General features: G+C 44.8%; 1 protein-coding gene across 1 annotated transcript in view; it reads right to left on the bottom strand.

The window, feature by feature from the left end:
* Positions 1-3,413: 3,413 nt before the first annotated feature.
* The window catches only part of arhgap24 (Rho GTPase activating protein 24), a 53,073-nt gene continuing 43,058 nt past the window's right edge, over positions 3,414-13,428 (bottom strand). Inside the window, exons 4-10 of the mRNA XM_062477625.1 lie at positions 10,732-10,854; positions 7,668-7,875; positions 6,081-6,213; positions 5,639-5,712; positions 5,411-5,532; positions 4,193-5,330; positions 3,414-3,785 (exon numbers count right to left, since the gene is read on the bottom strand). Coding sequence (XP_062333609.1) covers positions 3,545-3,785; positions 4,193-5,330; positions 5,411-5,532; positions 5,639-5,712; positions 6,081-6,213; positions 7,668-7,875; positions 10,732-10,854 — 2,039 coding nt within the window. The 3' untranslated portion in view covers positions 3,414-3,544. The remainder of the gene's footprint in view (positions 3,786-4,192; positions 5,331-5,410; positions 5,533-5,638; positions 5,713-6,080; positions 6,214-7,667; positions 7,876-10,731; positions 10,855-13,428) is intronic.

Below are 13,428 nucleotides of genomic sequence, written 5' to 3'. Positions count from 1 at the left end.
TCTAGAGTTTGTTCTCCTTTTCTTGTTGTTTGTTTCCTGCTATTATTAAACCATTCTGTTGACATGTCAGGTTGAAAATGTATATCTGGTGAACACTGACAGCTTTTACGTTAATGTACAAGCTTCAAGCTAGCGTTCCCATCACATCAAAACATTGGAAAGAAAAGAAACCGTTCTAAAAATACAATTGAAAGCTGTTGAAAACGCAACATTTTAAAGATAATGTGTATGTAAAAATATATGTATGTGATTGAAAATAAAACCTTTGCCCTTGGAAATGAAAACGCTTTTTTCTTACTTGTATCTGCTACTGTAGGCCTGTGCCAGATCTCTCTCTCTCTTTGGCTTCACACTGCTACCATCTGTCTTTCTTTCCAATCTCCAAAAACAGAGCTGCATTTGCATGACAACTGAGGCTCCGGTAATGTTCCAGACTCTGTCACCGTAAGAAACCAATCCTGAGTCCAGCATCCATTAATGATGTATCAGCCAAAATGAGGTGAAATGGGGCAGAATGAAAATGTGTTCAGTGACCTTTTCCCACCTAACAGCAGAGTGATATTCAATTAGACACATCACACCTGCCTCTCTACCTGACAAATTTAAACTAATGTTGTGCATACCTCGCACCTCATCTCCCGTAGCCAGTGTTTGGTGCATCATGCATTTGACAGAATGCTTCAGCAGAGCCAAACCACGCTGAGAACTTTCTGGTGGCTTCTCTCAACACTGTTCTGCTTTACAGTTGAGGACTGACACGGCCTAAACTGACCAACCACTAGTGAGACATAGAGCATACTCTGTGATCGTGCTGCTCAGGTTATATCACCATTCGTACTAGACATTCAGTATTTTTCTTTAAAATACAGCAGTTTTCAATGACAACCTTGAAAGACATTGATCAAACACAAGATTCGAAATACGCTAACAGCAAAGGACACAAATGATTTTTTATGTATAATTCTTGACAACTGTTTGAAGTATTTTTGTATCAAGCAAGGCATATAAATAACCCCTCCTTCTGCTGCCCCCCCCCCCCCCCCTTCCTTCCTCCACTCTAATAATCTGCGTCTCTGTATGGAATTTACAGCTCTGGTTTAACACTGTCAGCTTGACTTAAGCCTATTATCTCTTGGTGAACACTGCGGAATAGAAAATGTGGGCACCCCTCCCCGCTCTGTTGTTCAGGCACTTTTTCGTCTGTACATTCCAGACGTCCTGTGTGAGATTTGTGACAGGCGCTCCTTGGGGTCCGCCTAATGGGGTCCTCTCAACCAGCAGCAACACCAGAAGGCCCTTGTCACTGACAGCGTGACAGAGACACAAATGTCCAGCCACAGGTCCCAATAAAGCTGCTTCCTACACACATGAAAACAGTGATTTCCATAAAAATTAAAATGTTCCTGTTGTTAAACCCTCCCTCTCTTTCCCCCCCCCCCCCCCTCTCTCTCTCTCTCTCTCGTGCCCACCTGACACATTTTATGTAAAGATTTCTACTGTTCTAAGCCAACTTAACTTATGGTCCGGAAGTTGTACAACCAGCTACATCCTCTGCTTCACAGTTACGCTACACATTCACAATTGAGTTGCACTTCCCATGTGTTATCAACAGTAGGTGTTCATACCAAGAGGTGGTATTGTCTGAAATACATTTCAATTTACACAAGGGTGGAAACAGTATATTTCCATGACATTTTATATATTACCAGATACAGTGCCTATCTACACACCTACAGTACATAAGAACGACAGTTCCCATAAACTCACAAAATCGTCAAAACTTCACAAGATCATTTCAGGTGGATATTTTGTTGTGTTATCATCACAATCAAACACATTTCAATTAATGATACATATCAGTTGGAGATGGTTTATCACAAGTTGAATGACGACTTATGTCCAAAGTCTTTAGTATATATACAAAACATTCTTCATTATTACAGACAGTTCCTGTCTGAAAAATCTAATGTACAGACATAAAAGCAGTGTCTACCGTGTTCTATAAAATACTTACATGTTCTGTATCCGTTTTGGTCATGGCCCAAGTGTGATGGCACAGAAGCATAGCCTGTATATCATTCAATGCGACACAAGAAAACAAATAGAGCAAACAACTCGTACCACGTTACAGGAAAACAAAACATAAGTGCAGGGAAAAGCCTTGATATAAAAATGTCACACATGGATAGTTCTGCTTAAAATATTACTATTCAGGCAAGCTTTTTCCATACATACATACATACACACATAAGCATACATACATACAGATACATGTTCTTGTTTTTCAGCATTGTTTCCCTCTATATTCAGACGCAGGTCCATGATACCAAACATGTAGGCTAATTGTAATGGTAGATCAAATTGGGTTGGGTCATTAGAGGAAATATGCTGTTTCTATGAAGTGTCTTAGCAGTTTATGGCTGGCAGCTGATGAGGTTCTGAGCTTGTGTCCCTGCAGGAAATATCTTCCAGCTTTATACTTTCTCTCTAGATTTTTTTTTACATAAGTCGAGTAGTCCACGGGCGTGTAAAAAACAGAAAAGGTTACGCGGTACCAGCTAACGCCCTATTGTAATGCCTTTGTCTAAAGTTCGATAAAGTAAGAGGCTTTATGTAATTGACATGCCTGTATAATAAATACACATCAAATCAAACACTATTGTCATATGGTAGCCATGTCCAGAGTGTGAATTATACAATAACAATCGGGGGGGGGGGGGGGGGGGGGTCAACTTCTGCTCCAGGGCGTGTATCAACCCCAAAACATGTTGTTTTTACCTCTTTTGGGGGGGGGGGGTCCAAGTCTTAATTAGGTGGGTCAAACCCCCCCAAGCCTCCCAGTAATTCGAACCCTGGCTCTGTCCCAAAGCCGCTCCCGTCCTGTGGTACCGTAATCTCCTCTGCCTCAGCCGTGGTTATTTTAAGATGATTTTATTATTGTTTTGACATCCTGCCTACTCTATCCTGCCTCAACCTCTCCAGGTGCAAACCACATAAACATGTACGCAATGGAGACACTTGCGCGCTTTTTATAGATGTATATTGCTCTATAAATTAAATGTGCTTGGTTGACTGATTGATGGCCTTTATTTGAATTATGGTTATGGAAAGAAAATATGTAGTGTAAGATGATGAAGAGGCCCTTTTGGGAGGAGAAGCAGCACTTCTCCAATGCACCGCTCTTCCTCACGACACCTTTTTCCTGACAACTCCAAACTTTTGACATATACTCCCTGGCCCGTTTGCGGAATCTACGCAAACGCAACTTAGGTGCCATGAAAAATATAAAATGCTCGGAGCGTTATATTTTTGATAGCGGCATTACACAAGAGCGGGAGCAAAATGTTGCCCTCTGTATGGAACGAGTCCCCTTCACAGTCTGCATCGTTCAATGTCCTGCGGCTTTCCCGCAAAGCAGCACACACACCGACTCCCCAAAGTTCCTCCCCGCTGGCTTCTTTCTCGAGCTCTCACTCGACCCTCATCTCCGCCTCTTGGGCATTTTCTCACACCCTGTACTGAGATGGTAAAGCCCCTCACCCCGTCACTGAATCCAGATTGTGTTGGCACGCTCTGGCCGGGGGTCGGTTGTGAGGTCACCAAAGGTGGAAAAGAACTGCTCCATCTCCTTCTGCAGCATCTGGTTCCTGCGCTCGGCGTCATCCTTGGCCCGCTCTGCATTGCGCAGCTTGATCTCCACCATGGTGTACTTCTTCCTCTCTTGGCCCAGCTCCTCGTGCAGACCCACCATCTCCGTCTCCAGCTCCAGGTTACGCTGTTCCAAGCTGGAAAACAACACATTGGAAAATGACAATGGAAACCAGAATAAAAGTTAAATACTGGTTAAATGTGTAACTTGTGTAGGTGACATTAAGCACTTTGGGATTAACATGTGGGATTTGCATATAGGTAAATGTGTGGTGTGTTGCGAGTATGGTGCACTAGACAGAAGAGGGAAAGAACAACAACATTCTCCTCTGAGGTCTTTTGAAAGCTTTGGTTTTCTGTTGCAGGGTGATATGATGATATATTTGAACCTTTACAAGACAGTGGTTGTTTATTCTATGCTTGACACTTGCAATAACATCACTAGAACCCTGAGAACTCTTGACTCCCATTCCCTTCCCATTTTATTGCCACAGAAACCGAGCATGCAATCGTAAAGTACAAGCTGTAGTTTGAGGTAGAGTACCTTTTGATCCTTGCTTCATACTCCAACTTCTGTTTCTGCATCTCTTGCTTGAGGCTGGCCACCAAGCTGTGCAGGGCACTGTGACTTCCTGCTCCGTTGCTCACAGGAAACGTGTCGCTGTTGTCACTGCTGCTGGTGGCACGGCTGCCCCGCCCTCCTCCATTCTCGTTCTGGTGTTCCCCATCCCCTCCCCCCGGCTGGGGGGCCTCATCCTGGGAGGCCCCATCCAGGAGTAAGGGGTCCTCGTAGTGGCACCCGTAAAAGTCCTGCTCTGGACAGGTGGTGGTGGAGGAACGGCAGGAGGTGGAGTTGTCGGGGAGAGAAATCTCGCAGGAGGACGTAGACCAGGTGGCGCTGTCGACACTCTGCTTGTCCTCGCTACTGCTGACTAGACAAGGCTGGTACTGTTGCTGGTTCTGCTGTTGCTGGTTCTGGACATTGTCGTACGTCGACAGGCGGTTCTGGCTCGTCTGCTCCCCTGCCGGGCAGTCCCGGGGCTTGCTGTCCCGTAGTGTAACGTACCCATTGGGCACCCATAGCCCATTGCGTCCGTTCACGGTCCCATTAACCACATCCGTGCTGGACACACCCATGCGTACTCCGCCAGCGCCGCCTCCATTTGGAACTCCGCTGGTGCCCATCTTGGTGCCGGAGCCCTTCAGAGTGCCGGTGCGGCGGACCTGTAGGGCGCCCCCCCCTGGCACGGCCAGGCTCTTCTCCTGGGTGATATCCGACAAGGAAGAGGAGCTGAAGGAGCCATTGGTGACGATGCCGCTGCCCTTGCTGAAGGCCGGGTTCTTCTTCACCATCAGTGGTGGGCTGCGGGTCTGGTCGAAGCGGCCAGTGATGCCCATGAAGCCGTTCCGCGGGCTTGAGGGGCGTGACGAGCCGTTGTCCACTTGTTGGCGCTGCGGCGACTCGGGGGTCTCCCAAACACACTGCCTCACAGCCTGTGTGTTGTTGTTCTCTGCGTTCTGCTTCTGGCCCGTCGTCATGGCGCCGAGGCGCCGAGGCGACAGGAGGTCGTTGTTGTTGTTGTTGCACAGCTCCAGTGCTGTGGGGCTGTCGTCACCTTTCGGAAACAGCACGTCATGGCGACCAATCAGAACAGCCATCAGCTGCTGGACCAACACGGTACCTGACGACACCAGAACACACTCAGAACCCCGTCTCAGGACAGACAAAGCACAGACAGAGTTCAATAAGAGAAATGCTGACCTTCCATCATCGCCATAGGGTCCTCCAGCTTTGGCCTCAAGATATTTGGACCGAAGACTGTGGCCAGGTTTTGTACACTCATTTTATTCACACCGGAATAGGACTGCACTTCATCTAGAAACCTAGGAAGCACAACAAAACTCTGCCAACTCATGCCAATGAGAGGTGTACTGTCAAACAATATATATGAGGGTTACAAGTAACCCTGTGTACAGGACTGTACTGTACCTGCATATGTACTTGAGTAAATTGTAGTTCACTGGAGGTAGGCTTTCCACATGGCCTTTTAGTTCTTTCATTCCCTGAAAAAATACACACCACAGTTTCATACACAGAGGAAATAACTAATGGGCATGCTATGGTCTAATGTGGTGGAAAATAAACTGACATCAAGGTGGATATAATAACATCCAAATTACAGTAATGTGCAAGCTGTTAGTTCTACCTTCAAACAGAATTCAAATGGCATTCAAATTCACAACACAGCCCAATTAACCTTTAAATATAAAAAATGCTTGCAGTTCAGAACAAAGAGTCATGTTGTTTGTATTAATCCACAAAGGTATTTAATTTAATTTTCTTGCTTAATAGGGCTCCAGAGTGAACCACAAGGTGAACCAAAAACCAAAAGATTTAAATGGGGGTAATTTCAGGAGGTCGCTCCTCTCACCATTTCCTCCTCCTTGTTGAGCATCTTGGTGCAGGCCAGGAACTCATCATACTTAGAGAAGGGGATGACAGGCTCGGGTAACTCTCGAAGGTAAAGCTTCAGGAGAGATGCAACTGTGTGGACATCTGTATTACTGCGGAGAGAACGAGAGACAAAGATGTACTGTATCGGCGGAGAGGGGAAGACGGCAAGATGAAGAGAGAGAAATAGGCCAAACTAATCAAATCAGTGGAAAGAGTGAGATGAGATGTTGTGACACGGAACTTAGCAGAAGAGAGTTGGGGGAGCGGGGGATGCATAAGGGATGAGGGGAAGAGGAGCCGTAGTCCATTCATTTGGGCCATCAGAAACAAGGGCCAATCATCAGTTGATCTTAAATCAGTGGGTAGCCCTGTGTGTTTGATTTACAACTCCTCCTGTCGAGGCCCTGGAGGATGTACCACACAGATTAGATCCTAAACAGATATTATTTATGAGGGTCGGAGAGGGTGGGGGAGTGGGGGGGCTCAGGGTAAGGTAAGGGTTGAGCTGAGTTATGACATGTTACAGCACAGAGCTCTAAACCACACCCGCCCCTGTTCCTTAGTGTGTCTCTGAAGGATGGCTTGAAGCTGCCTCACCTTTCCTCTCTGACAGGCTTTACACACAGCAGCAGCAGTAATTATCAGTAGCTACACCTCCAGTGTGAGAACAGGCTAAACTTAAACATGGCCAATTAGCGCCTCCATGTAGCTAGGCTAACCTTCTCCGCTTTCCTGCGACGGGAATGTGGAATATGGGGAGAGTGTTCCACTGTAGCACTGTCAATGATTGGCATGAGTTGGATGACACTGAATACAATGCTATGCTTTGCATGTGCATTTTCTTTTTTTTACAGAAGCTACAGTTGCACGCCAGCATGTAGATTAGTCGGCTAAATTGAGCTGACTGCTTTTCAAAAAGTTGAGTGAGGGACTTTTCGGAAAAGGTAAGCTGCTCCTCAAGTTACTCAGTGGGACGGCACAGAAATGTAGGTTAGTAAATGTAGTTTAAATATAACATGCCGTATGAATCCTGTCCGAGGCTAAGGAAAGGATTACGTTGACAACACCAATAGGAGAAAAATAAACGTCTGATTTGACAGCCTAAACCACATCTTAAAGAGGTAAGGGCCTACGAGTTAGAGTGACAAGCATATGAACACTGTTTCCAGGTGAGCGGTGTGTGCCTGTCTGGGCTGTCAGATGGTAATACAGTGACAGGAGTGAGTGTTGGGTTTATGGAGCTACGCTCTCAGCTCCCCACTCTCATACCTACATTTATTTTCCAGTCAAATCACTTAGTGTGGGAAAGAAATATGTAACATCCTGACTGGCCTCAGACAGAAATGAGCAAATATAATCAGGACAGAGAAATTGATTTGGATAAATACGAATGAGATTTGTAACATGAAAAACCACTTCCCCCCAATAGGTCTACGGCTTGAGCCCAATTCAATCAACTTCAGAATGTGGATTTTTCCAGAACATCTTGTTAATCGTCTTCTGTGGAATTGGCCTGGTCATTGAATGAGGATTAATTTCAACAATAAAAGTCTAAGAGTCTAACCAGTCAAAGGAGGGCTTCTCCCCACAGTCGAAGGCATCCTGTAACTCTTTGACGAGGTTAGCCTGGCCAGGCAACCTGAAGAGGCCCTCCTCTCTTAGCCCCCAGAGGCGGATGAAGTCCACACACTGCTCCACCAGCATAGGGGCCGGCTTGTTCCCGAAACGCCTCTCGTAGCGCACCGTCTCCTCCAGCTTCTGGCCAAAGATCCCTGTGTAGCATAGGCATCGACATTAGAACAGGCATCAACATTAGAACAGCCCTCAGCCTTAGAACATCAGAGTATAGCAGACTTAATTGGTTCCGTTTTGTCCCATTATTAGCTTTTCAACCAAGTGCCTGAGGTTCAGTTATGACCATGGTTACATACATATTGCTAATTTGCAGACAACACATATTTAATTAGTTTAGCGCTTTGAAATATCACACATTAAAGGAAGCAAAATCACATTAATATGTTTTGCTGACCTTGACACATATTGGAAAGTTGCTATAATGCTCTTGTGGAAGACATCTTTAAACAAGCAACTTTGATATAGTCCACTTCCACACTCCCTTTTTGCCAATTGGCATGAACACAAACACACACCTTCAAACACACAAACACACACCTTCAAACACCAGATTTCGGCCTCCCAGGGTGCAAACTGTGCACACCAAATAAATAGGAAGACTGCTACAGTGAATTTAAACTGAAAGGACATCAAAGTGAATCGAGACAGGTTCAAATCATCTGATTCATTAAAATGGTTTCTTGGTTGTTGTATTTTTTGGAGCCTGTGGTCAGTCAGCCAACTCACCCACTGGAGCAGAGAATACGTACACCCACTAAGCTCCTACCAACACACCGATTCATACATCTCTAACTTCCTGCCAGTCTCCTCTTGCCTTTTGTCTGTGTCAATCCCAGTAGAAAAAGGCTGATTCACATTTGAAGGGGTCTCATGTGGATGGCGTACAAGAAGGGATTAAGGCTGGCCTTCCTGAAAGCTTTAGATCTGCATAGTTTTCCGGTCTCCAGACATTGATAGAGCCTATGCACACACACACACACACACACGTTGGGCACTGCGTCCATGTACAAGAAAAACTCCCATGGGTTGAAGAGAAACTGTCTTTACTTAATTCATAATAAGAAGGATCTTCAGATCTTCTTAGATTATGAAGCCTAAACAGCCATTTAAAAAAATAGACCAGACAAAAGTGATGTAGTTTAACCACTCTGGGACTAAACTTAAAATACATTGTTTTCATGAAACACTTGCTGCCTTTAAGCCTCTGTAATGTAATGAGTGGTGGCATTTCCAGACACACTCACCTCTCTTAAAGCTGACACAACAAATGTTCCTGTAGACACTCCTGTTAATAATGGGACGTCAGTGCGCCCGAGGCACACACTCTGAAGAGCCACAGCACTCCAGCAGTCTGTAGACTCAGGTTTATTAGAGGAGCTTGGACTGCAGTTCTGACAGGGTAGCCATCAGAAGGAACTGACATGCACAGAGGCACGGTAGCTCTGTCCCAAAGGTCTGGCTGTTTCAACATCCTTATATCATCTCTGCCACATCGCAAAGAAAAACGGTTGTGCAAAGGACAAATTATCATTAAGCTTATGAATTTGTTTTTATTGAATAAATTTGCTTCAAACTAACATTTCAGCAGAAATATTGATTTGTTCCTTGTCACAGAACAAAAACCTAGCGAGCCATAAGAAAATAAAAGATCCAGTAACGTATAAGATTTCAGCCAGCCCACACACAGACGCCTTGGCTCAACTGACAGAGAAGAGATAGCTAGGTGCTAAGAGCTCCATGGCTCCCGACTAACATCACAGTAACACAACCCTTCTCTGAGGCTGGTGACGTGGTATCTGTCTGAAATGACAACCTCTGACATCTGACCTCTGACCCTGGGGTTGGCACGGTAATGTTCAGAATGCCATGGAGGGCCTGCATGAGTGGAACTCCATCTCCCTGAGACAGAGAGCGGTCTGTGGGAGGGTCTGGCTGGGAATCACCCTGGGTGGGAGCTGGAAGGTGAGCTGGGTAACACACCTGCATGACATTATTTGCACACAAAGATCTGACCAGAATTCAGTATGCGCCATCATCCGCACCAAAGAAACCTGATATTTCCGTGTATGGAGGACCACACATCATCTCTGTGTCAGAATGTGCAGTACAGCTGGCTTCCTGAATTCACAACAGACCATGAACATGACCTTGTGAACCCTCATAAGCAACTGCATAGTTCCTAGTATGGCTGGTAGCTTCTACCTAACTCTGCAAATGATAAATAGTAACATTTCTTGAGCATGTGGTCTAAGAAGAGAGGTAAGCCCAGAGCTTCATGGGCAGTGCTTAAAGGAGAGAGTTGTTGGTTAATTCAACAACCCAGTGAGCGCTCAGAGGAACATGACAGCAAAGCCATGGGGGACAGCATAACAGAAGCACAGCTCTGCTGCTATTCTAGTCCAAACACAGAGGGGCTTAGATTTAAGATCTCCCTGCCTGCACCCAACCAGCAGGACTCTTGGACTTTAATCACACCTCGGGGGTATTAACCAGCCAATAGGCTCCGAGTTTCCTGCACTCGAGTGTGCCTGTGTATGCATGTGTCTGTGTATGCGTGTACATGCATTAGGCAGTGAGCTCCGGCAAGGAGTGACACAGCTCTCTGTGGCATCGAAGACAAATGACTCGCGCTTTTGAAGAGCAGTCAACTGCAATCAGCATCAAACTAGGCTGCACAGAACACAGCGGGGCATAGCTCCATCTAGTCACAGCAGCATCAGGAACCCTCTCTGATTGCCCTGCACTCCACTCTCCACTGCCATGCTATCTCTAAATACAGGGCCATTGCAATCAAACAGGCACTACAGCTTGTCATAGGCAGCCAGTAGTGGAATCCAACACTTGCGTGACATATGCTGTAAAGTCAGAGACAACTTACTGAACTGAAACCTTCATAGGTAAAGAAACGATTAGCTCACAAAAATGAAACACACTGTGTATGAAATGATTCCCGGGTACAGAGCCTGGCTGCATGTGTGCGTGTGTCTACTAACCTCCACCAAAGGGTGCCCATATGACTCTGCGAATGGTCTTCACCCAATCCTCCATGTCATTCTGGGTGTTGGCCATAAGAAGGTAGGTCTCATGGTTGGCTGTCATCCGCTCCCTGTCTCCCCCTGGAGAAAAAACACATTACAGGAGAAAGAAATCCATGAGAAAAACATAGGATTATATTTAATTAATCTAGCAGCATCTGATTTGATGCTAAGGTTTTATCTTAACTTCTTCTTGAAAAAAAGGTAAGGCAGAGATCAGAATCAGAATCAGAATGGGATTTATTCGCCATGAAAGTTTGCACAGACAAGGAATTTGCTTTGGCAGGAAGGTGCATACAATAAACATATAGGGACCTAAAATTTAAATATGTGGACTATCTATACTAAGGGTACATAAACTAGCAGTACTAAGTGGGATTAGAATAGAATTAAATATACAATAAAATAAAATATAAGTTGCCGTAAATTACAATATAAAAATATAAAAATACAAAAATACAAATATTACAAAAAATACAAATGTACAAGATACAATTTTGTAATGCTGTCTTTTTAAGATTAAGAGAATAGCCAACAGGTAGATTTTTATGCGCCCTGAAAATGAAAACAACCAGTTTCTAATCATCCCTCTTCCTCCGACGCCAGTTTTAACCACTGAACCATTTTCAGAAACAAAAAGGCTGAGGAAAAATGTTTAATTTGGCTGTTTAAGCGAAAAGCTTTTCATTACAACAGTGTTGTCTTCACTCTTCAGTGAGGGCCATTGTGAAAACCATTGTTGGTATGTAGTCATGTATTCTGATTAAAGGGTAAGACACAGTGGTAATAACAGACCCTTTAGTGGGATGGATGAAGGTGGGAACACACAGGTCATGATACTTACACATGCACACACACACACACACACACACACCTCTCAAGTAAGGCAGTTTGATTTCCAGCCTAAACACACTTCAATTGGACAGCCTTGGAGCAACTCATACAGTACATTTAGTGTGTGACTCCATCATGCCATATCCAAACACAGAGACCCAGGATGGGATACTGGCCCACAAATACATTTCTCTGGGTTTTTTGGTTCATTCAGACATTGGAGATCTGAACATTTGTGGTCTGGGTGGGGGTTGGGGAGAAGGATTTGGGGGGTAAGAATTGTTTTGAAGTTTTCAAAGTAATTTCCTACACTTGTGTATGGCTCTTATTTGATAATGTTGGAGACTCAGATACTTACATGTCTCACCTCACAGATCCATGACGGATAAGACACAGATTGTGGCATCTTCCTTGCCATGTGGATGGACTATATTGTGTGTAGACTGGACAGAGACTAAATGAGCCACCTTACAGACTTTCCTCTATCTTTGGGGAATTGCACTTTGGAATACCCATTGATTTATTCTCGGTGGCACATCAGCCTGTGAGCTGTTTAAAAGGTGAATTTAGGAAGAAATACAGAGACAACAGATGTTTTCGTCACAATAATGGCATATGGCTACTGTCAACTGTGACTGACTTTCCATTCATGTATGAAAACGGCACTGTTCTAAGTTAAACCTGTTAAAGTAGGGTTAAAGGGGGCTGAAAGAGTAACCCTGTAGGGGGCTGGCGCTAGCTGAGACTGTGTGTGTTATTAGGCCATCTGCTGCAGCCTTGTCACACACAAACACCTACCCCCCTCCCACCCCCACACACACCTACCCCCCTCCCACCCCCACACAAACAACCCCCCACATACGTAGAGTGGTAAGGGTAAACACAAGACAGATAAAGACTGCAGTTAGTATATATACTCATCCCGCTGCTTGGTTTATTAGTAAACATGGACAAGCAGAATGGTCAATGATCAACAAGAATTTACAATGCTGAATCGCAGTTAATGAAAGGTAGGACCTCCCAAGAAAGCGCTGGAAGCGACAGTAGCTCTCACGTTCACCTTTGAAGTTAGCCTGAATTTAACTACAGGTTGAAACCTGCTGTTTATAAAATGGAATGGGTTTGATTTCAGATGCATCATTCAAGAAGAGATCTTGTTAGAGCAACGGCAGATGTTGCTCTTTGACACGGATGAATGCAGCATTGTCAATTCAAGTGTCAAACTCAAAACATCACAATCAACCTTTTGGATCTAGGGTACGATCCTTTAGCCTAGATCTGTATGGGTAAGCCTTGTTTAAGGTTTACAGCAAAAAAAGATGATGAAACATTCCACTAATAACTGAACATTAATCTGTGAAAAAAAATAAGCAGAGTGAATCTCTAGGTGGAGTGTATACTTCACAATTGCTTATTCGAACGGTTTATGGGTTTTAAACACTCCCCCCCAAAAAATCTAGAGTACACTAACTCCAGCCTTGTGGTCAATGTTAGAGTCACGCATTACCCGTATCGCTACTTGTTCCACTCTTAGACCATGTAGGTGGTGGTTCTCAACAAAACAGTAAGAAGTCACAAGAACATATCACACACTGACACAGTTTCAGTCAGGGTCTATATCTGTCAACAGGAGACCATTTTAAACCCTTCTCTGATTGGCTCGGATGTTTGGGGGGCAGGAGGGGAGAGGTTACTCCTGGAACTGAAGGATCAGGACCAAGAGTCTGGACGGCGTAACTGCAACAAGCCCCACCTCCCCCCTCCTTGTATGTACCCCTTTCATTAAGATCGGATTCTTCCATATTACAGCTTCAATGCAAG

The sequence above is a fragment of the Osmerus eperlanus genome, chromosome 14, assembly GCF_963692335.1.
Source record: "Osmerus eperlanus chromosome 14, fOsmEpe2.1, whole genome shotgun sequence".
Taxonomy (NCBI): Eukaryota; Metazoa; Chordata; class Actinopteri; order Osmeriformes; family Osmeridae; genus Osmerus; species Osmerus eperlanus.
Note: the sequence above shows the minus strand (reverse complement) of the source record. Positions and strands in the feature narration are given on the sequence as shown.